Raw genomic sequence first — 23,403 nt, forward strand, 5'->3', positions numbered from 1 at the left:
AACACGTCTGTTACAATGCAAAACGTTTTTATTAAGTCCCACCTTTTGCTTTCAGGCTCCTTCACATCACCCCCGGCCCCCAGCACAGAGCTCTGCACAGTGAAGCCTTGGGAACAAAGCAGCTCCTCCCCACGATGCGTTCCAACCTGCTGCCTTTCAGCTCCCCCTTCCCACTGCTGCTTTTAAAGGATACCTTGTTTTTCTCCACACTTTTTAAGAAGGTGAAAGAATCTGTAACAGCACGTTTGTCTGCCCGCTGAAAAAATGCTCGCCAAGAAAGCTGATGTTACGATAAAATAAACTTTATAGTGGAAAATAAGTTATATACAAGATTTTACCAACCAGAGTTCACAACCACCTGCAAACAGGTGAACACAAGAACACAAGAAAAGCTCTGCAGGTGACACCAAACGGGGAGGCAGCGATGCTCCCGTCCTCCATTTCACAGCACTGACACAAAATCCTCTATGAGAGACAGAGAGAACAAGCACTCCTGCAGAGGCCTCAGTCCACACCCTTCAGTATCGCCGATTCATCTTCTTGAATTTCTCATAGTGATAATCGTCTGTTGCTTTTTCATTGGGTGGACGCTTGCGATTTGGAGGAGAGCCTTCAGAAGAGAGAGAGACTGATCACATTTCCAGTCCTTTCCCTGATGTAACCGAGACATTTCCTTAACTGCAACCTTATGAACTCCTGTAAAGCCACACAACCGCAGTCCCTTGCTGTGTGAAAGCTTATTCTTCAGCAGCCAGTGCTCCCTAACCTAGCTTCCCTTGCCACCCCACCTTTCAGCAAACCCCTATCAGTCAGCTTGGTTAATGCATTTCTGTTGTGACCTTTGCTACTCCACCTAGAGGTATCCCTAAACAATCCTGCATCCAGTTGGCTTCCTGGGGGACCTCGTACAGGCAGAGAGACCTACATCTCTGTATGAGACCCTAACGTGTTCCAGTACCTTCCCTTAAAACATTTCAGATTAGGAACTTACGCTCAGGTTCTGGCCTCTCTGTATCCCCCACTCTCAGTGGACGGGGCTTCGGCTCTTCCTTATTCCTTCTCACTGGTGCATTTAGCTCCTCATGATAAACTGAAGGAAGGAAAACATCAGACAGTATTTCAGAGTTGCATTCTTCACATAGATGTATTTCTATGGCACTTATTACGACTGATCTTTAGGAGAAACAACAGAACCTCACGACGAGTGTTCTAGTAATTGGTTTCTATGGATAATCAATACATGCAAGATGGGATACACCAAGTTTCAGAGGCACTATTTCATCAGAAGTCATCCAAAAATTCTTAATTTCCTTCAGAACACAAACCTGACACCACATCACCCCTGTAGGTATGGTCAGACACAGCAGAAGGCTGCCTTTCCTCCAGATGGCTGTGGTATGAGAGGCTCTCCCGGAAATTAATTCCTATCTCCTGTCTACTAAGATCTATGTATGTTTGACCACCTGTCTGCTTTGGCAGCCCGCAAAATGGATTCTCTCAATTATAACCCATCATTTATAACCACAGACAAGGCAGACACTTCCAGCACACGTTCAAGACATAACTTAAAGAAAAAAAATCTTGAAATTTATGAGAAACTGTCAACTGGGAGTTCAAGAGCAGAAAGTTAGGTCACAAGTAATAAGCCCCTCTCTTTGCTGATGGATTGGGGGGAAAAAAACCCAACCAACAGGCACACCAGATGGAGCCTATACACGCATCCCAGAGAAAGAAACCAGACAGCTGCTTGTGTTGATACACAGACTAATTTCTCCTGCACAGACTCCATCTCAACTGACTGCTTTTCTCTAGCAGAGAGGCAGGTCAGACTTGGGTCAGGACAGCCACATGAGACTTACATCTGTTGTGCTGGACATAGTTAACAGCCATGTTTGTGGGAACAAAGGAAGTTTCGCTGTCTTTCTTCTTGTTCTGCTGCTCTGCCAGCAGCTTGGCCTTGGCCTCTTCAGTTGAGATTATGTTTTTTATTTTTGCACTAGAAGAAAAATAAAGAATAAAAACCTCGTTCATATTTAAGAAGAGTAACAAGATGTTAGAAACAAATGGATTTGCATGTAGTAATAGTGCTCGTATTGTATTTGGTACCATTTTTTTTTGAGAGCCAGCAGGGCTACAGAAACTTTGATGCTTACATGGTTTGTTTAAAAGCTAAAAGTGAAGCTAGCATCTTTCACACATCCTATTCTAATGCACGACAGACATGGATAAACTCCAGGGAGCTGCTGACTGCAGTAACAAAAATGTAAGTGCCTCTTCCCAGAGGTCATGCTGTCACGCTGCACTGGAATCCTGTTGCCGTGTTTAATTTAACATGCAGTGCTAAACACCCCACCAACCCAGACCAAGACTGAATCCCATCACAGAGCCAAATGGGGGTCATATAATGCAGCCACACCGGTGCTCTGCTGATCAGCAGCTTCCAATCACAGCCCTCATCCCTGTAACTCAGGCCATCACTAACAGATTTGTGAACAACATACTCAATTCCCAGGTCCACTTCAGGAATGCCACTCAGCATCTGGTTGGACAGCATCTCTTCAGTCTTCTTGGCAGAGGAGACACGGATGTTCTCTGGCAGCTCATACAGAGAGTCCTCAGCGTTCTTAAGTTTCACCTTCTGTTCTTCATTCTCCACAATTCCTTTTCTCTTTTTCAGCTCTGTCTCAATGTACTTCATCCTAAAGAATAATCCACGAGGGATATGTGGTATTTAGTTCTGTTTTCTGTACTCGGTCCTAATTGCTGAACACAGCTGCATCGCTCTCCCAATGGCTAAGAGAGACATGAATAATTTCTCCAAAAGCAGTCAGCTAACATCAAGAGCATAAAACAAGATATTTGCAACTCAGATCAAGGTCTTCCAGGCTCTTCCATAGCCATCAAGGAAGGCTGCTGCTGGTATTTAATGCTACCCCACTGGCACCTCCCAACTTTGTTCATGAAAATGCCTTCTCATGTCTAGCAGCCAGAAGGTGAAAAAGCAGGTGAGAATCAAGGAGATGTTCTGAGACATTCAGTATCCAAGATAAAATAAATAAATAGAGAGGATACCCAACCCAGGATTCAACATCAGACTCCATGCAGCTCGACTTACATGTCAGCATCCTCATCCCGCCTGTTGGTTTCAGCTGAGAAGGAAGTTCCCAAGTTCAGATCTTCCTCTTCATTAATCCTAAATGAAAACCACACTGTTGCAGTTGTTCTTTTGTTTAACTAATTTGACAAGCAGCCAGTGAAACTGCAATATATTAAATTCTTCAAAGCAGTACAATTCTTGGTTAATTTATTGCTAGCTGTGACTTACTTCTAATCCAGGGAAAGATCTTCAGAGCTCATATGCACTCACCTGTCCTTGCCTCGTTCTTTCAGTTTCTTCATGTCCACCATCCCCCCGGATTTTATCTTAAAAGGGTCATCCTGTAGCAAGATAAAATACAAAACCATGAAGCTCCCCTTTAGTTTAATGCTAGTCTTCAAAACCTGGATAAAAGTGGAGAAGAAGCATTAGGCTGTAAGAAATCTTACTCCTACAGTGATCAGTTGGAGCACACCAAAGTTTTAACATCCTTTCATCTTAGCAATAAAGCGATGAAAATATCGAGCACTTACCACAAGTGTTGCCTCTTCTTGCAGCTTCTCTCCCACAAGCAGAGCTACAGCACTAGTTAGCCATAAAGAAAGAAACAAAATTCAGTAGAAGGAAATGCATTACCAACAACGCTGTCTTTCTTTACCCTTCTCTAGATCTATCAGGTTTCAAACACTTGTATTAATACTATACTGACAATTTTCCCAATCCCTCCCTGCAGGCATGGGAACTATGAGAAGTCCAGGCAGAGAGATTTTAGTGCCTTGCAATGAATCACCTAAGTAAGAAACGAAGCTGGCTGCTGGTCACGTTTCAACTACTGCATCAGCTGCTATATGAGAGAGAAGGAAATTAGGGAGAAGATATGAAAGGGCCCAAAGTAAACCAACTGCTCTGCTATATGTGCAGTACGGAAGCAACCTGATTAAATACATCTCATGATAAATTCTGAGTCTTTTTTTTTTTCTTTTCCCATAGTTAGGACAACAGCACAGACTTTGCAGGCTGGCACCACGTTCCCATGTTCCTGCACCTGACTCACCCCCCATTCCATCTTCAGACTTTGACACAAACTCCTCTGCCACACACACACCTCTGGCACTATGGGACATGGAGCTACTTCTACATAAAGCAGGTGGGTGCCAACAGAGGAATGTGCTGCTGCACGACACTGCCAGATAGAACACACCTTCAACACCCCTTACCTCACCCCGTTGGGTCGCTTCCTGAGGCTCTGCACTTCTTTGGCTTCCTCGAGTTTTAACCTGAAGAAAAAAACCCAAACCAGTGGCCTTAGTGCTCAGTGCCTCGGTTTCCTTTAATTCACCTTGTTTAATTTCCTGCAGTTAACACCAAACCTTCTACAGTGGTTTTGCCCTACGTTTCTGCATATCAGTGCCTCCTTTTCTGGTCGGAGGTTAAGTAAGCATTTCCTCCTGTACCACACTTAAGCAACCCACCTATTAAAGCAGAAGAAGTACACAAGGCAGCTCCTGCCCTGCATCGCTCCTGCACAGCTTCCTCAGCTGAGGAAAGAACACAGGGCACGGAGCGGTGCTTGGCAGCGCCAGGCAGCCCCGCAGGCCCCGTCCCCTGTGCTCACCTGACCTCCTCGGCTAGCTGCTCGTCCTCCTCATCCTCCTCGGGCTCCTCCCTGCGCCGCCGAAAGGCCCTGCAGGCCGCCATCGCCCGGACCCCGCTCCTCTCGCTCGCGTCGCGGGATGATGACGTCACCCTTCCTCGCCGACGCCGTTCCCGCGGCCTGGCACCCGGCACTTCCGGCGGCGCAGCCAGGAGCCGAGGGCCGCCCCGCCCCGCCACGCCCCCAGCCCGCCCGGCGCCCGCGGCTCCGCTTGCCCCACCGCCGCCTCCCGCAGCGCCGGGCGCGGCCTCCCAAGCGCTCAGCTCGCGGTGGGGTCGGGCCCCGCAGGTGAGAGGGGCGGCCCGGGGATCGGCGTCCCCCGCAATAGCCGCGTGTCACGGCGGTCCGCTCCGCGCTGCCCGTAGGCCCCGGGGTGGGCTGCGCTGCGCTCTGCGGCCCTCCGAGTAACGGCGGCGGCTGAGGGCTGCGGTGCGGGTAGGGAGCGAAGAACCGAGCAGCGGGAGGCGGTGGGAGCTGGCGGGGCTGCGGGGCGGGGCGGGCTGCTGTCCCATACGGATGACCGGCGGGACGGACGCGGCGCTCCCATCGTACGCCGGGGTTTTTTGACGGCGGAGCTCAGCGCTCCGGCGGGGATTTATTGTGTAACTCCGAGTTTCCTGAGCTGCGCTTGGGAGCATCGCGGCCCTAAGGCCTGCGCTGAACGCTCCTGATGCGCTCCGTTGTGGCTGGGAGGTGAAAGTGACGCTTCTCGTTTTATTTAGAAAAGCAAACTCCGGGTGGGAGCATCAGCATCCCGGCATGGGCGGACTGAGAGGCGCAGTGCTGGTCTCGGGTAGGGGGCTGTAACAGTCCGTAAGGCCGTGCTGTGCGCTCTGAATACAAAACCCCCGTTTGACTCAGGTGGAGGAGCTGAAGCGGTCCGGAGTTTTAAAACAAGGTTTTGTTCATTCGATTTTCTAGGGGAGGGGGGTGAGGAAATGGGAGAAGCCGGAAGAGCAGAAACGGCACGGATAGGTGGTTTGTTTTAGAGTTGGGTCTGCTGATGTGTCTGCGAAAAGGAGCCCATTCTGATGGAGGAACACGGAGCCTGAAAGTGCCCCAGTTCTGTGTGTCAGTCACAGCACTGCGCTCTTGGCGCTTGGCTTCTAAATCCCTGTGTGTTACGTGGCAGCGTTTCGTTTCTCCGTGAAGCTCCTGAGCTCTCCCAGTTGCTGTTAAGCAGCTCATCCCAGGCTGCTGGGATGCTGCCTGCAGTCACTGCTGTGTTTGCAGTACAGAAATGTGATTCCTTCCAGTTCTTCTTTGCTCTTTCAGTTCAGGAGTGCTGCAGAGATGCTGTTATAAAAGTATCTGTGGGATTTGTCTTGTGCTGGGCAAGCTTTTCAGCTCCCAGGATAAGAGTTGCTGCAATGGTTTATGTGTTTATCCCCTTTGTTATTATTATTATTCTCCTGCTGCCAGTGATTTGGATCAGGTAGCACTGGAAATTCTTTTTAATGAAATGAGAAAACAGCAGAGAGCAGAGGCTGTGCTCCTGGAGTTGTTAACTTCCTAAGTTCATCCGAATTTTGGGTTTAGTTTTTGTATGATTTGAGCTTTTCACACCTGCTTCCCTTCCAGCCAATAGCAATAGTGTGGATCCCAGTCTGTGCTGTTAATATCACTTCTACTTTATTTTCCCCCTTTTCATTTTAACAGCCCCAAGCGAGGTTACTTGAGCTACGTTTAGGAGAATGATCTTTTCATCTTCTTTTTACATCTGCACATTACTGAGGCATGTCTGCAGTCTTTAACACACCCGTGGAGCACCATGAAAGTGTTTGTGGTGCTCATAAGCATGCAGCTGAGAAAACCTCTGTGCCTGCAGCGCTGTGCAGAACAGCTCCATCGGTCTTTGAGAGTTGTTCAAAATCCACCTATTGAATGATAAATTCCTCAGAGACTGAAGATGGGTTATCAGTTAGAGATCTTCTAAGTCCAATTCCCTCTTGTGCAGCTTCATTTAAACAGCAGTCATGTTTTTAATGCCCCCAGATGCCAGGTACTTGTCCTGGGCTGCTGCGCCCTTTTGCTTTTAATCTAAGTTTCATGCAACCAGGTTAATTAGATCTGCATCTCTTTGTGCTGCGTGTTTATGTTTGGCAAGAGGAATGAAGTTCAGATCACCACATTTGTTTCCCCACCATTTTACAACCCAGTTTCTAGGAGGTCAGGTGTGGGTTTTGGGTCTGGCTGAGCGTCTTCCTGCTCACTGCTGAGGTACCAAACACTGCCAGTCAACAACAGGATGGAACTATGAGCTGAGAGCACTGCGTCACACGTAGATGTGATTTGATCTCTTTGAACCTTACATCTTAATTTCTGATTTGCTGATATAAAAACTAGGCTAATTTATCTTCTTGCTGTCTGTGAGAGCAGTTCTGACTGTAACAAAACAGGGCTGTCCTTACTTGTCCCAGGACAACACCTTCCTGCAGTGAGAATGGAGGATACAAGAGACATCTGCCCTCACCTGGATTCCATAGGAGAGGTGACCAGGGATGATCTGCTGCTCAAATCCAAGGTACAGGGTGTTCTGGTTATCAGCCCCTTCCCTTTTTGCTGCTGTACATGCTTCTGCATGCTTGCTCTTCATAGAAAATGCTGCCTATTGCTGTGCAGAAGAGGCAGAAACTCTTTTTCCACCGTTGTTGTACCTTGCACACTGCCCATCAAGTGAGCCTTTGTCAGTTCCATCTGGTGCATTTCTCACTGACGTTTTATCCTGCTCAAACATGTCACTTATCTAACACACTGCAGTGTGTCATTGGAAGCATGGATTTAAGGAATGGTTTGAGCTGCAGGCAGGGGAGGCCTGCCACATAGAGGGGTTTCTCGCTCTTGAAGGATGGGGTTCCTTAAAAGACAGACATGCAAACAAACATTTTTTTTTTTAATCATGAATATTCAGGGAACTTGCCAGTCGTGTGGAGCTGTGGGACCAAATCTCTGGGCTTGTCTTCAGGTAAGAACGGCTTGCTGCTTGTGTGGATGATATGGTGGGACTTCTGTTCAACATATTCAAAAATGTATTGGACCAGAAAAGAAGAGATGGAAGCAAAGCTGGGTGTACACGATAGAAATATCCACTGCTTTTTGATGGAGTCCAAGAAAAAGTCTCCATAAATTAAAAGCTAATGCTGTCAGAATATATCATGGTGTAACAGTGCTCTTTTCACAGCTGGTTTTTCCCTGATAGCCATGGTAGGAATGCCCTGCATTGGGTGCCTCTGCTGGCAGCTGCAAAGAGAAGCTGCAAGTGTGAGATCTCTGAGGATGGTGTTTGGGGCAGTGGGGCAGAAAGGATCAACAAGGGGCATTTGGGTGGGCAGAGGCAGTTTGCTTTGACATTGGAGTACCCAGACTTTTGGAGTCTGGTCAGATGAGCCTGTTGGAGCAGTTAGCTTGGAATGGGGACTTACATGGGTGCAAACCTGATTTTTGGGTTTTCTTTCTTAAATTCATCAGTTCCAGTTATCTGTCTTATTCTGAGCCCTGGAAGGAAAAGCAGTCGAGAAAAATGGCAAGATCAGTTCTGAAGCTGCAGCTGTTGGTGGGGTTGGGGCTGCACCCATTTTGTGAAGGGTTTCATTTCGTGTGCCATTGCAGTTTTGCTCTTTCTCTCACCAGATCGGCTGTCCTTACGTTGGCTGTGGGGAGTCCTTTGCTGACCACAGCACCCTTCATGCACAGGTAAGCATTTCACTACAGTCCATCTTAAGACAGAGAGGGCTGAATTATTCCCATTACTTAATCCTTTTCTGCCCAAATTCGGTTGTTGTGTGCTTCGAGTTCACCCAGCTGTCAAATCATTATCTCATCCTTTTAATTTCTAGGCCAAAAAGCACAACCTGACAGTGAATCTGACCACTTTTCGGGTCTGGTGTTACGCCTGTGAGAAGGAGGTGTTCCTGGACCAGCGGCTGGCAGCGCACACGCAGTCGCCCTCGGTAAAGTTCAGTGAACCAGGGGGTGTGTGGCAGCCTGGCAGGGCTGAATGCTTGGCAGACTTTGTGTTTCCTTGTTGCGAAATTAGCCAAGAAATTTCCACTGTTGCCCAGGCTGCTATCACGTCAGGAACTCTTTCACTGAAGGTGGCTGCCTGTGGTCGGAGGACCAGCAGCTTTGCCTTGCAGAATCTCCCTGCAGGAAGGCTTCCATTGGCTTGAATATCCATTTTGATTTTTTTCTTTAACCTCTCCTGGCTTCTTCTGGGGGGTCTCTGTTTCTGGGAGGAGCCACAACAGCTGTGACAGCTTCATTTAAAATAAAAAATCAGCTGTCAGTCTCCACACGTGTGTACTTGTAACACTGCTGCATGTTCCCAGTGCCTCTTTCGTCATTGATACTGGAAGCAACAGGGGTGCCATTTCCATTCCCTGCATGCATTACTGAGAAGGACAGGCAGTACAACTGGTTCTTCTCTTCTGAGTGTGCCCTTTTAAAGGCTGGCTAAGTTTACATCTAAGATATTTCTCACAGCTCAACTTTTGAAGCAGGACTCTTGCTGATGGTTATTTTCTGTCTTTAATTTAGGATTCTCCATTGCCTGCTCACCCTTTGAAAGCTGTTCCAATTGCAGTGGCTGATGAAGGTGAATCCGAATCAGAGGATGATGACTTGAAACCAAGAGGTAACTCTGCATCAAGTTGATGGAAGAGCTGTGAGGGTAACTCTGCAATCTGTAGGACCTGCACTGAGAGGATCCTAGCAGCAGAGTGCAGAGCCCAGAAAGGGTCCCATCATCTCTCCTTTGGGAAAGAACACAGAAAGCAGCACTTCTGGAAAGTGTTTCATGCTTCTCTTGTTTGTGCTTTAGGCCTTACTGGAATGAAAAATCTTGGGAACTCCTGCTACATGAATGCAGCACTTCAGGCTCTCTCTAACTGGTAGGCACTAGGGCCTTTAGTCGAGTCTTTTACTGGACATCACTGCGTATCAGCAGAGGCACCTCTGATCTGACACCTGCCTTAGTTGTGCAAGGATCAGCCAGGCTAGCTTCAGAAAAAGGAACGTGAAAAATTTAGTGTTTGGGAAAACAGAAGTTCTGCAGTAGGAAAATGAGTGAATAGCAACTTGTGGCTGTGTGTAAGATCTGTCTTTAGATGAATGCTGGAAGTAAAACTCCTTTACACCATGACCAAAACGTATTTGCTATGTGAGAAAACGTGTGATATTTCTGTTCTGTACAGTGGTATCATTCCAACAACCCACACTGTAAGATAGTCATTAGCCATTCTGCTGAAAACCACTTTCAGGATCTCTGTGCTGTGATTCAGATCAGCCTTCTGTTCTCATTTATAGGCAGAAATCAAGTTTGCATCTAGAATCACTTCTTCCTTTGGTTTAAAAGCACTGTCTTAAGTGTGTTTTCAAAAAGAGATGCATTTAAGTTTTGATAAATCTTCAAATAGAGGCAGAGGAGAAATTGCTATGCTCTGAATTCTTCTTGTTCTCTTGCAGCCCACCTCTCACACAGTTTTTTCTGGAGTGTGGTGGTCTGGTTCGTACAGATAAGAAACCAGCACTATGCAAAAGTTACCAGAAGCTGGTGTCTGAGGTTTGGCATAAGAAACGGTGAGTGGTCACTCTGTTCTCATCTGTGCAGATTTCATATCTGTGTTAGTTCTGAACTGTGTCATCAGCAAAAAGAAATGGCATCTTCAGTGCTAAGTGCATCTTCTGAGGCAGACAGTTCAAATCCTATGCAGACAGGTGTGCTGGGATTCCCTCTTGTCTAGGAGATCCCATCTCATGCTGCTGGTGATAAAAAATGGGCAGTGATGTAAGTGATAGAAAGAAGGCATTCTTAATGTTGTAACTTTAAAAAGGAAGAGATTTCCTTATAGCTTTTCTGTTGGTGATGCAGTAAGAAATGGTGTGATGAGGGAACATTCTCTGCTATTTCTGAGCACACTGCATGGACTAATCAGCACTTGAAGGAACTGCTCGTGATCATCAGAGACTGATGATTTGGATGGAAGAAGTGATAGAGATCTGACACTGAGCTTTTACCAAAAAATGAAAAATACAGGTGACTTTTTGAGAAATGCTTTCTACTGGTTCAAATTCTAGACTGCTGTAACACAGTGTAAAAGAATGCAGCTCTGTTGAAATTTAAAGATGTCTGTTCTGTGAAACTAGTAAACTGGGGGAAAAATCAAGCTAGGAATCTGAATGGCGTTGTGTGTTTGCTTTGTGTTAGTTATTAACAAGGGATAAGCAAGATGCAGAGCAGTACTGTGTATTCATGCAGTGGGCTGTAGCCTTTGAAGCACTATCATGTCAACTTCTTACTGGTTTTGACTTTCCTCAATGCTGGTCCTCCAGCAGCCCGCCTGTCAAACATGCTGCTGCAAAATCAAACCAAGCAACTTGCTGCTCTGGGGAGAATTACTGGAGACAATTCCAGGTGTGCACAGAGCTTCAAGTTACAGCGTGCTCTAGGGAAGGTTCTCTGCAAGGAGAGAGTGAAATGACTGGGAGATGTTTTCCCTCTCTTCATTTCCCTATCCGCTGGGTGATGTATAAATGGAGTCCAGGCTTTGTGGATGCATAATTATCTTCTGTCCTCCTTAACTAATTACCACACCCTGTTCTGTTGCTTATTACACAAACTGGCTCCAGGCCTGATAAGCAAACTAACTTTTGTTGTTTTTTCCTCCATATCTACACAGGCCAAGTTATGTTGTTCCAAGCAGCCTGTCTCATGGAATTAAACTCGTCAACCCCATGTTCCGAGGCTATGCTCAGCAGGTGGGACCTCAGCAAAAACTGCAGCAGCTCTGCTTGTGTTCAGAGAGAGGAGCTTGTACTGGGTGTCACACTTGTTCTGTGCCTGTCCTCATGATCTGATGGAGCCCTCGGGTGGGAGACCTTGCTGTTACTGCATCAGTGCACCTTCCTGCCTTCTCACCTCTAAAGTTGTGATGGTGACCTCCTTTGTGAAGGGCTTGGAGATCTATTGGGACATGCCACAGAAGTTAGGTGTTATTCATGTTAGAGCTGGGAAGTCTGGATGCATTTGTACTAAGAAGCTGAAGATGCCCGTGTTCTGTATTCTTTTTTTGGGGGGAATTGCAGCTAACTAAATCTTTAAAGATAATATCTTTTTCTTTGAGGTTTTTATCGTGGCTTCCAGTGTTTATTCTTAAGAATAAAATGTAAACATCAAACTGTGTTTGATTAGAAAATTTACAGAAGAGGTGACAGTAGACAGGCTATCTAAACTGTGGTGCTGACAGCAAGTCAAAACAGAAGATAAAAGTAATGACTAATGAGAGGATTTCTGTATTTATCTTTGATGTGAAGTATGTTGGATTGGAAAAGTCAGCTCTAAAGAGAAAGTTGAAAGCAAGGCAGAGCAGGCTGAGAGTCAAGCTTCGTTAAAGTAACAGAAACATCATAATTATCTTTCTGAAGTTGTCAAAATAGCAGATTGCTTTCCAGCGGCTGCTTTGAAGCCAACATATCAGTTTTTTTTTACCATGCATTGTAAATTTAGGAGCTTGCTCCTTGCTGTGCAGTCTTTGGCTTCTGGTTCCACTGCCTATTTATTGAAGATTTTAATCTGCCCTCTATAAAAGAGGGATTCCCATAAGCAGAAGTCAGCGATCCTGAACACAGTTGTGTTGTTCAGAATGTGTTCTCTGTGGGCTGCTGCCTTTGGTTCCTCAGGTCTCTTGACTCTTAGCAGTGGTAGCACCCTGATAAATAAGGTCACAGTCTGGGGTTTGGAACTGGATTATCTTTAGGGTCCCTTCCAAGCTAAGCCATTCTATGGTTTGCACATTGCAATGGCTGTCTAGCTTTCATCGTGTCTTTCAGATAAATGCATCTGGATAAAAATTGGTTCTTTTATCAATAGGAATTAAAGACAGTTGCTGATCAGACATGTTGATAAATTTCTGTGGTACTCTCTGCTTTAGGAGAGTCTCCTGATGTTGCAGAAGCTGATAACTTTTGTGGGCAGAACTGAGGCTGTGAATGGAGTCAGCTCTTCTTTTGGGCTTCTTACTTGCCTGAATTCTGGATGGATGTGTACTAACACAGAATGAATCCTGTTTTCAGGACACTCAGGAGTTCCTGCGCTGTCTGATGGACCAGCTTCATGAAGAACTGAAGGAACCAGTTGTTGCAGAGACACGAGATTTGGATATGGGTGACCAGGATGACAAACGCGAGGGTGACCGAAGTCCTTCGGAGGATGAGTTCCTCTCCTGTGACTCCAGCAGTGACAGGGGTGAAGGAGATGGTCAAAGCAGGACCACAGGGAGCATGGGAGAGACAGAGCTGTTGATCCAGGATGAAGGAGGGAGAGGGATCTCTGAAAAAGAGAGGATGAAGGACAGAAAGTTCTCCTGCGGCCATCGGCGCAGCAACTCGGAGCAGGTGGATGAGGATGCAGATGTTGATACCACTATGATGGCAATGGATGGCAGAGCCTCACCTGAGATGCTCCCAGCTCCCCGTCCTGCCAGCCCATGCAGGACACCAGGTACAACTCTGCCAGTTGTGTTATTTGTGAGAAGACGTGTTGTATTCCTGCACTGGGTGCAACGACAGCACACAATGGTGTGTTCCTTCAGTGGGTTTCAGAAGATTTTGCATCCAAGGCTTTCTGCATTGTCCCTGGCAGCAGTTCTGCCTTTGTGCACGGTTGCTTCTGTAAGAAAAGCAGAGTGAGCTGGGGAGCTTAGCCAGGCTAGAGTGCTCACAAGGCTGAGTGCAGCCTGCATCCTAAAGGCAGTGGTAGCTGTCTCTGCCAAACCTGCAGAAGTGATATTTCTGTATTTTTTCCCAGCTGAGAAAAAGGTTTTATGTACGTATGTGGCTTTATCTAACAGACTGGCCTGGGGAAATGTTGGCTGTGAGAAAGATGTGGAAGTGGCTGTTGGTTAATCTTGGATTATGGACTTTGTGGGGAGAAAAGGGTGATGCACAGTTGGTGCATTTCTGTATCTCAGGGAAAAGAAAAGAGCAGCTGTTAAGATGTAGGTGTGGAGGCACCTCAAACTGAACACATCCCATCTTTCAACACTTATCGTTATATAAGAGCCTTACTCTGCCAGCTGGCACTGAAGGCAGCAATGCTGTTTGTGTGGATAAGGGATACAGGAGCAAGCTGTAAAACCTAATTAGTCACAAGTGTGAAAAAGTGGTGGATTGGCTGGTGGTTTTTTATAATTATTAGTTCTGCACTCTTACCCATGCACTGAGAGTGCTTATCTACCAACCTGTGCAAATAGGACAGTCAGTAATGACTGAAATGTGAGTGCTGGGAAAGGTTCTGTGCTGGAACAGAGCTGGGCTGACACCCACTGTAACACAGTTGCCTTTCAGGATGGGTTTTCATCTTCTGCCTTCTCTTTTTCCCAGCAGAACCTGACAACGATGCCTACGTGCGCTGCTCCTCGCGCCCCTGCAGTCCGGTCCACCACGAAATGCACTCCAAGCTCTCCAGCAGTCCTCCTCGCTCCAGTCCTGCCAGGCTTGGACCTTCCTATGTACTCAAGAAAGGTAGTGCAGGGCAGTCAGGTGCATGCTGTGAGGCAGAAGGGAGCATGTGGAGTGGAGGAGGAGGGGTTCATTTGCAGAAGAGAGAAAGAATGCTCCATGATCCTTGATTAGCAGTTCTAAGCAGTGCTGATTCCCCTGGAACATCAGTGCTTTTTAAAGTTGTACCAGGTAAAGACTACAGTAAACTTGCAGGTAAAGTCAGGGTTTGGATAGAGAAGCTGTTCTAGTATGCTTTTCCATTGGAGCATGAAATGATTTCCAAGGATGTGTTTGCATGCTGTGTTTGTTAGTGATGAAAGAGCTATGAAGTCCCAAACACAGCTCTGTCTCTTCAGGGGAGTGTGGAGATGTGTGAACGTTTGTCTGCCAGACCTGCACTTAGTGCTTGTGAGTCAAGGAACCATAAGATGAAGTTACTGAGGGAGAGCTCCTGGGCTCTGACATCATGAGCTCACAGTAATAGACTGCAAACATCAGTCTGCTGCTGGAAGCATTGTTAGGCTTCAGGCTGGAGCCTGGCTTCTGTTCTTGTCAAACTGGCCTCTTAATCACAAGCAAATTGCAGAAGAAAATCTCTTGGTATTGCAAAGCCACCAAACACAATGGCATGTACTTACACCATTGTCTCTACAGCTGTTCAGTAATAACATTCTTTCCAGAACTGTGCCCTGGCCTCTTGGCTGAGGTCAGCACAGCCACAGATGTTCTGGCCTGATGAAAAGCACTCTGTCTCCCTGCACGTGTGCATAGGAAGGGGGTTTATTGTTAAGCAAAACTGTGTGCTTGGCCACTCACTGCTGTGGAGAGTCTTCTGACAACCTGACAAACGTGGTCAATGCTGAAGGAGAGGAAAAAAAAGACAAAGTACACAGACAGGCTAAGGAGAAAGGAAGTAAAATGTAAAGCTTAGAGCAAAGCATAGTCCAAAGCATACAGGATGAGTGCCTGTCTTGTGACTGTGTGACTGTGTGACTCTGCTTTAGACAGGAGACTGAGTGTTGCTACATGATGTCTCTGTGTCTCTTTCAGCCCAGATGCAGGCTTCTGGGAAAAAGAAGAAAGAACTTCGTTATCGCAGTGTGATCTCTGATATCTTTGATGGCTCCATTCTCAGCCTGGTGCAGTGCCTCACCTGTGACAGAGTGAGTGTCCTGAGAGCTGCTGGTCAAAGAGCAGTCTTCTATAGACCTTATAGACCACTCTTTTTTTTCTTTTGCAATGAAGCTTTCTGTTTCCATGCTGTGGGATGCAGCAGGCCTGCTAAAATCTTGGCAGGTGGGAGGTGTTTGAGACCTGCCATGCCAGGAAATTTCCAGCCCCTATAGTGATGTTTGCTTATCTGTGCCACTGAGTTGGTCTAGCACTGTCACATTCACATCAGAAAACAAATTCCAACTCTGCATAAAGATGGTGAAAGTCCTCCTACTGACAGTAGGTAAGAAGAACTATCCTGAGCAAGTTGCTGTTACTGCCAGGTCAGGTTTCTGCAGTGATAAAAAGTGATGGAAGTCAAGTCCTGGCTTCATTCCATGCACAGGAAACCCAGGCCTTTTCCTCTTGGGTATTTCCAGGTTTCTACGACAGTGGAGACATTCCAAGACCTCTCACTCCCAATCCCAGGGAAGGAGGACCTGGCCAAGCTGCACTCTGCCATCTACCAAAGCGTGCCAGCTAAGACAGGGGCGTGTGGGGACAACTACGCCTCGCAAGGCTGGATTGCTTTCATCATGGAGTACATCCGGAGGTGGGTTCACCTTGTGGGGGCTCTTTCTTCTGGGGTTTGCCCTGTGTGCTTTCAGCAGAAATGTGAGGTGTTCCCTGCAATAGGACACTGCGTGGTACCCCAGTTCTGTTTTGGTCTTTTCTTTTTCACATGAACCACTTGCTGCTGTTGCTCTACTTCTGTAATTGCCCTTGTGCAAATGATGGTCCCCCGTTTCTGCCTTTAGGTCTGTCTTGCCCTCTGGAGCAAATTACCAGAGTAGCTGTGCGAATTACTTCTAGGCTGAGCAGTTACAGTGGGAACATCAGCTTTCCCTGTGCCTTTGGGTGATGAGCTTATAATCAGCAGCCAGAAGAAAGCCCATCTGCTGGGAGTTTTGTAAGCCAAAGTGTCCACCTGTTTTCATGCAACTCTTTCTCCTGATTCCCTCTCTTCTGTAGGTTTGTGGTGTCCTGTATCCCTAGCTGGTTTTGGGGTCCTGTTGTGACACTGGAGGATTGTCTTGCTGCCTTTTTTGCAGCGGATGAGTTGAAGGGTGAGTTTGCTTCAGTGGGGTCTGACAGCCAAAACCAAGAAAAACTGCATGTAGGAATATTTCACAAGCATTCTGGGGGCACGTTACATCTAGAAAGCCTGCTTTAACATTTATTTCACTTAGGGACTGGCACTGCTACAACCTGACAGTTCAGCTCCTCTTAGAAACTCAGAAATGAGTTTTCCCATCTGCTCAGAGGTGTTGCTTTTTCATTTTGAATCCAAATGAGTGTTCTTAGCTAGAAGCTTGCGTGGCTCTTGGGTGGCTTTTTTGAGTTACAGTGGCTCTTCAGCCTTCCTCGCTTCTTCACTTTCTCTGTCCATTCCTTAGGCCCTAGGGGTCTTAAACATTTTGCTGCTCACTTGCAGTGGTGAGCAGTATAGATTTTTCTGCTGGCTGATTACATTGTCCTTCCCACCCTTACTGAGGGAAATGCTTGTTTTGATCTCTTCTCACCCTGGTTTCCCTAAGAAGCCACTCAGTGTAATTTTTCTGCACAGGGTGGAAATGTGTCAGTTCTAGAGTTGTGTGCTCTGAGTAAGTGCATAACAGCTCTCTTCTCTTCATCTATAGGGGACAACATGTACAGTTGTGAAAGGTGTAAAAAGTAAGTCTGTGTTACCTGTATGGTTATTTCTGAACTTTATTACTTCATACTACTGTTAAACCTTTTGCTGCATCCTCTCCCCACACATCTCTTCTGCTGGGTGTGATGTAAAGTCTGCCTTGCCTTGCTCCAGAGTTCCACTCTTGAGAGTTCACTGACGTGGAGGGGTAGAAAAAGTGCTGGCTTCAAGGGGGGGAAAGAGACAAGAAGGGTGTGAATAAGGATGTAGCTTGGTAGCTACTGCATTAGAAGGAAGAAGTGTGACAAGCTGCTCATGCCATGCCTCATTTGATAAGGGTGCTGCAGGGAGCCTGAATTTGTTGCTGCTGAAATCAGGATCTGTCTTGAATTTCGAAGTGAGCAAGGTGCAGCCAGACAGTTGCCTTGCCTTTTGGTGTCCCTTTGCTTGAGCATGTTCTCACAGCTGATTTCTCTTCCTGCCTCAGATTGAGGAATGGAGTAAAGTACTGCAAAGTCCTCCGGCTACCAGAGGTGAGTAAGAATGCCTTGATTCTTACTATTCATTCAGCAGACTCTGAGGAGGTAAAGAGGGTAGAGGTGGAACTGACACAGCAGTTTGTTTCGGTGGCAAAGCTCTGCATTGACCAGAAGAGATTTTTGATGAGCCAGCAGGATTCATAACAGGCAAAAAAAGACCCTTGCAAAGATAAGGTGCACAGAGAAGCTTTTGGATCAGGATGCTGCCCACAGCAAAACTGTTGTATTCTGTCTTTGGTCTTTTAGATTCTGTGCATCCACTTGAAGCGGTTCCGGCATGAGGTGATGTATTCCTTCAAGATCAACAGCCACGTCTCCTTCCCCTTGGAAGGGCTGGATCTGCGGCCTTTCCTGGCCAAGGAGTGTGTCTCCCAGATCACCACCTATGATCTGCTGTCAGTCATCTGCCATCATGGCACAGCAGGCAGTAAGTCCTTCTTGTGAGTGTATGGCAGAAGTGAGCAAGAACAAGAGGAGTATGAGCAAAGCAAAGCGTGTTCAAGGGCTGGGCAGCAGCTCTTCTGGGAGAGCCTGAGTTTCGTCTGCACTCTGGATTTCAGCTGCAGTGTTTCCTGTTACAGGTGGGCATTACATAGCCTACTGTCAGAACGTGATCAATGGCCAGTGGTACGAGTTTGATGACCAGTATGTCACTGAGGTCCATGAGACTGTGGTACAGAATGCAGAAGCCTACGTCTTGTTCTACAGGTGAGCAGTGCTCTGCATGCAGCAGTTCTGCCCTGGTTGCAGAGTACTTAGAAACATGTATGGAAAACTAAGAGTAGAAGAATTGCTTCATTTTCTCTTCCTTTCCCCACTGAAGGAAAAGCAGTGAAGAGGCTGTGCGAGAGCGTCAGAAAGTTGTGTCCCTTGCCAGCATGAAGGAGCACAGTTTACTCCAGTTCTACATCTCTCGAGAGTGGCTCAACAAATTTAACACATTTGCTGAGCCTGGTCCCATCACCAATCACACCTTTCTGTGCTCTCATGGAGGTAAGACGGTGCTGCTGAACCCAGAAAAGCAACTTTCAGCTATGCCTTCTTGTTTGCTGGTGCTTTAACAAGCACAGAAAAAAAAGCTCCAGCTGTAGTCCTGTCACAGCACATGCTGTGGTAGAATCTGCCTCGCTGGCAAAAGCTTCAGCCCACTCAAGGAGAAATGAGACAGTTGCTCCATTGTCCTGATCAGAGGCACAGAGGAATGCCTAGTGCTGGGAAACAACAGTGTGCAATTCTCTGCTTGTTTTTAAAAACCAATCTGTAGAAAGCAGATGAAGCAACATTTATCTGTGTTACCCTATCAGCAAGGTTGTCCTTCAGTGTTTGGAGAATGGAGCACACGCTCCTGAAGAGACCTGATACCACGTTTTTAGTGCTCTCTTTCATCTCTCGTGCCTGGGAGCCTTCGTGTGTGTGTATTCACAATTAGGAAGGAAGCACTTGATTAGAAACTAACACCTTGAACTGAGAAACTTCCACAGTCAGTGAACTCTTGAGTGACTTCCATTAGAGGAAGCAAATGCTGGAATGGGGGAGTTTTCAGTAAGGAAGTTCTTTCTCCTGTTTCTGTCTTTAACCAGCAGTAGAATTCTGTTGTTCACTCTCCCTCTTGCCTTTCCTCCAGGGATCCCTCCTAATAAATACCATTACATTGATGACCTGGTTGTGATTCTGCCCCAGAACGTGTGGGAATATCTCTACAACAGGTGAATATGGCCATTTCACTCTTTGTCCCATTTTGTTTTCCTAGACAGTCTGTCATCCTGGGGTCTTTCCATCTGAGGCACCATCCAAGGTATAATGCCTTACCATGGCACCTCAAGGGCATGCAGCACTTGGTGTGGACTGACAAGACTTGTGTTAGGGAGGCCCTACTAATGTAAACCAAACTGAGCTGTGTCAGTGTGTTGTCTCACAACAGTACTGTGACCTCACTGTGTTGCATAAAGTCTATGCTCTCCATTCAGAAAAGAGCTGCAGGTGCACCTCTCCTCACTGTCTGGAGCAGTGTAAAAATCCATCTGTATAGGATTCAGAAATCCATCTGTGTAGGATTCAGGGCTGGGAAGGACTCTATTTTCCTGCAGTTCTGCATTCCCCTCCCTCTCTTGTGCTCAGGTTTGGGGGTGGCCCTGCAGTGAATCATCTGTATGTGTGCTCTATTTGCCAAGTGGAGATTGAAGCACTTGCCAAACGCAGGAGAACTGAAATTGACACCTTCATCAAGGTTTGTATGGGAGGGATCCAGAGGCAATGGAGGTAGGAAATGGAAGTCTGTTGTGGACAGGTAGTGGAAAACTCTTGCCCTTGTTTTCCAGAATATGATTTACAGGAGATGGATTGTGGGGTTCCCAGTGCTGTCAGCATGGGGAGGGGCAGCTGGAACACTGCCTGTGGGTGCATGGACAAATAACATTTGAAACCATTCTAGTCTCTTGCCTATACTAGTTAGTGGAAACGGGTGGTGGAGAGAGTGGTTGGATTGTTCAGAATAAGAAACTGTTCTGAAGAGTGGCAAGGCTGCCTTACAGCTAAAGGAAGGGGCTCCCCTGGCCTCAGCAGTGACTGAATCTTTCCTGCACTTCTGTTCTCTGCTCTCCCAGCTGAACAAGGCTTTCCTGGCAGAGGAGTCTCCAAGTGTCATCTATTGTATCAGCATGCAGTGGTTCCGTGAGTGGGAAGCCTTTGTCAGAGGGAAGGATAATGGTAAGAAGCCAGAGATCGCTGGAAGCTGTCAGTGCTGAGAGGTAGAATGAAAATAAGTTCATTTTTAGGTGTCCTCCTCAGAAAGCAGTGCACCTGATGGGTTCAGCTTGAGGCTGCATGGAGCCAGCAGCCAGTCAATGTGCCTGCAGGTCCCTGGGTTGGGGCAGAAATAATGAATGAGGACTAGCATGGGAAATGATGTGAATTGGGCGGCAGCACAGTGGTTCTGGACGTGTTTGTTCTTCCTCTCGCAGAGCCTCCTGGACCAATTGACAACAGCAAGATTGCACTCACAAAAGCGGGTGGCCACATGCATGTTAAACAAGGTAAGGCATGTGCTGCTGTCTTGTAGTGTCCTGAAAGGTGAGGGAGAATATTGCACTGCATCTGTGTGTCTGTAACAACGCAGTAACAGAACAAGATGGTGTCGCAGAGGAGGAGCTCTCTGCACATCCCTGTGCTGACTGCCCTGAGTGCCATCTCAGTTCTCCAGTGGCAGCTCCTATGACCAACATGCTGATATGACTTAGTGTAGTAAGCCCTGCACTCCTCCATCTCCTGTTGTTGCTATTCCCACATCTTTCCATCATTTCCTTTTGTCCACTATTGTAGTGTTGCACTTGACTTGTCTTTACTCAGCATAAGCTGCGGTGCAGCTCGTGAGATAACACTGCCTGGGCTGTCCTCATTGCACTGCTGGGCAGGTGAAGGTTGCATTTGTATCTTGGTTACCTCTCAAGATACAAGATCCATTGTGGGCTGAAGTGCCATGGAGCCTCAGTGGCTTCCAGCAGCAGGTGGCACTGCTGAGGGCGGTAGGAGCGCTGCTGCTAAGGGGCTTCCTTTGGGCAGCGCAGATACGGCTGTGCCCTGCTCTTCTGGTACAGAGGGGTGGTGGGGGATGACATCCTCCGCAGTGTAATGCAGCAGCCCCTCCAGCTGGTGGCTGCATGCCTGCTTACTGCTGCTGTCCTTTTCAGGTGCAGATTACGGGCAGATTTCCGAGGAGACGTGGATTTATTTAAGCACGCTGTATGGAGGCGGCCCAGAGATTGCAGTCAGACCGAACGTGGCCCAGGTCCAAGAACTGGATAACCTGCATGGGGAGCAGAAGATCGAAGCAGAGACCTGGGCTGTGTGATCCGTGAAGGATGGGGCAGGGAAGGTACGGCACAACTGCGTGTGCGGATGGACGGGGAACCCTGAGGAGTCAAACCTATTCCTTTGTGTGGTACTCAAAGGCGTGTGCAGCTCCCACCACCACTTTGGGGAAGGCAGGTGTCCTTGGCCATCCTTTCATGAGGTTCTGGATGTAGGGCTGGTACTACGAAAGACTGGGAGAAATCAGTTTCTCTGTAATTGGTTTTTGTAGCCTCAGTGGGAAAAAAAATGGTGTGAGATTGCAGGTGGACTTTACTAGCCTGTGTTTTGACCTGAGCCTTTCCCTCTTCTTTGCTTACAAGAAATCAGCACTCTCAGCTTGTCCTCAGTAAACTGATTCTCTGCTCCTTTGCAGGTTTTGCTTTTGGCACTTTCCTTTTTTAACCCTGTGTAAAGATAATGAGATGCTATTTAGGTTTCCAGTAAGCAGCATTGCAACTAGAGAAACTTGTTTATTTGAAGCTAACTAAAGCCACGAGGTCTCCTGGTAGTTTTGTGCTGATGGTGCACAGTTGTCACAACTTCCTAGTTTTGCTCCTTATCTAATTCCTGCAACTTCAGTTGCAAGTGACTAATTTTGAAATATCTGTTTCATTCTCCCCTAAGCCCTAAAGTTACACCTTCACCTTCCTGGCAGGATTTTCTGCTCCTCGTATCTGATTTCATGCATTCAGCATGTTTTCAGAGAACAAAGCTGGAGGATGAGTTCTCCTTCCCTCAGTACTTATTTCCCCTTAAGCTCCTGGCAGCTTGCTAGATATGGGATGCAGCCTTACAGGTTAGACTCAAAGCTGTTCAATGGGCAAAGCTGTTCAATGTAAGCCCAGAACCCCTTCTCAGAATGACCCTGCTGTCAGCACAGATCTGTCCTCACATCTGTCATGAGAAACAAAGGATGAGTGGGGTCTGAAGAGGGTGACCTATGTTTGCACAGTCTGCTCAGGTGGGCAGGGCCCTCTTGGAGCACTGGAGAAGGTGCCTGGCTGATCAGGTGGAGTGGCTTCAGAAGGAGCTGCTTTCTGCAGACAAGCCTCCACCTGTGTGCTGAGGTCATTTAGCTTTCAGTACAGATGTCCTTTGTGTAGGCAGTCGCTCATTTAATGAACAGAAATAATGTGCTCCCTCGTCTGCTGCTGCTGTGGACTGTAATAACAGCCAGCAGAGAGAGGCAGGATGACAAGGGAGTGTGAACACTAGCTATCCCAGCAGGTCTATTCTTACACAGTTCTTCCTTCACCTAAGACAAGGCCACAGCCAAACAGCGTGCACCAGGGCGTTGCAGTGAGCTTCAATGGAATCTCAGTAAGGCAAAGCTGGCAAGGCAGAGGGGACCTCTCTTGGGCTGGGGACCAAAACTGTGCGTTCACAGTGCTGGAACCTGCCTGGTTCCACAGCATCACGCCTGGGCTCTGGGGCCCATGGAAAAGAGAAAGGAAGGGAGGGCTGTGCTTTCACTCACAGAGCGTGGAGAAGAGTGCAGAAGAGTTTGAAAAGGAAAAAATGTGGCCTTCAGATTTTTTTTAGACCAAAAGATTGCTGTAAACAGCAAATCCTTCTTTAAATAAATCCTGTAAATGGTTCAGCATGTTAATTTCACTATCTTGTTTATTGGATGCCTGTATATGCCCAAGGGGAGGTCAAAGAATGAGCTGCTGTTGGGATTTCTCATTGTTCTCAGCTTTGTTCACCACTGCAGCCTTCTTGGAAGCTGCAGAGCCTGTAGGGCTGCATGTCTGTGTTGTCTGTGCCGTTCAGAGGATTGTACAGATTGTAATAATGCTCCTGTGCTTCAGTGTTATACTTGTGCTGAAAACGTGTTACAATAAATATATGTGCTTCCAACACGCTGCACGACTGCTGCCTGCCTGCAGGGCCTGAGCATCTGCCAGCTTCCTCCGTGTTC

At 47.1% G+C, this 23,403-nt stretch overlaps 2 protein-coding genes across 6 annotated transcripts; one reads left to right on the forward strand and one right to left on the reverse strand.

Moving 5' to 3' along the window:
• Positions 1-13: 13 nt before the first annotated feature.
• On the reverse strand, positions 14-4,855 carry C19H9orf78 (chromosome 19 C9orf78 homolog). Its single transcript, XM_048966393.1, has 9 exons — positions 4,713-4,855; positions 4,315-4,374; positions 3,631-3,682; positions 3,368-3,438; positions 3,116-3,193; positions 2,502-2,699; positions 1,860-1,996; positions 992-1,090; positions 14-610 (listed from the first exon to the last, which is right to left on the reverse strand). The coding sequence occupies exons 1-9, from the start codon at positions 4,793-4,795 to the stop codon at positions 519-521; spliced, it is 870 nt and encodes a 289-aa protein (XP_048822350.1). The 5' UTR covers positions 4,796-4,855; the 3' UTR covers positions 14-518.
• Positions 4,856-4,920: 65 nt separating this feature from the next.
• On the forward strand, positions 4,921-23,170 carry USP20 (ubiquitin specific peptidase 20). Of its 5 annotated transcripts, XM_048966372.1 has the most exons (25): positions 4,933-5,039; positions 5,474-5,649; positions 7,172-7,275; positions 7,663-7,716; positions 8,382-8,444; positions 8,588-8,701; positions 9,288-9,384; positions 9,571-9,640; positions 10,215-10,328; positions 11,429-11,507; positions 12,822-13,248; positions 14,130-14,270; positions 15,300-15,412; positions 15,842-16,014; positions 16,434-16,528; positions 17,102-17,135; positions 17,582-17,627; positions 17,880-18,060; positions 18,215-18,341; positions 18,457-18,626; positions 19,258-19,339; positions 19,752-19,860; positions 20,237-20,339; positions 20,594-20,665; positions 21,320-23,170. In XM_048966372.1, exons 3-25 carry the CDS (start codon positions 7,195-7,197, stop codon positions 21,478-21,480), a joined length of 2,706 nt encoding a protein of 901 aa, XP_048822329.1. In that variant the 5' UTR covers positions 4,933-5,039; positions 5,474-5,649; positions 7,172-7,194; the 3' UTR covers positions 21,481-23,170. The 5 variants fall into 5 exon arrangements, with proteins under 5 accessions (XP_048822328.1, XP_048822330.1, XP_048822329.1 ...); XM_048966371.1 differs by lacking the exon at positions 5,474-5,649 and having other exon boundaries at positions 4,921-5,039; XM_048966373.1 differs by lacking the exon at positions 5,474-5,649 and having other exon boundaries at positions 4,921-5,039; positions 14,133-14,270.
• The last annotated feature ends 233 nt before the right edge of the window (positions 23,171-23,403 follow it).

The sequence above is a fragment of the Lagopus muta genome, chromosome 19, assembly GCF_023343835.1.
Source record: "Lagopus muta isolate bLagMut1 chromosome 19, bLagMut1 primary, whole genome shotgun sequence".
Lineage (NCBI taxonomy): Eukaryota > Metazoa > Chordata > Aves > Galliformes > Phasianidae > Lagopus > Lagopus muta.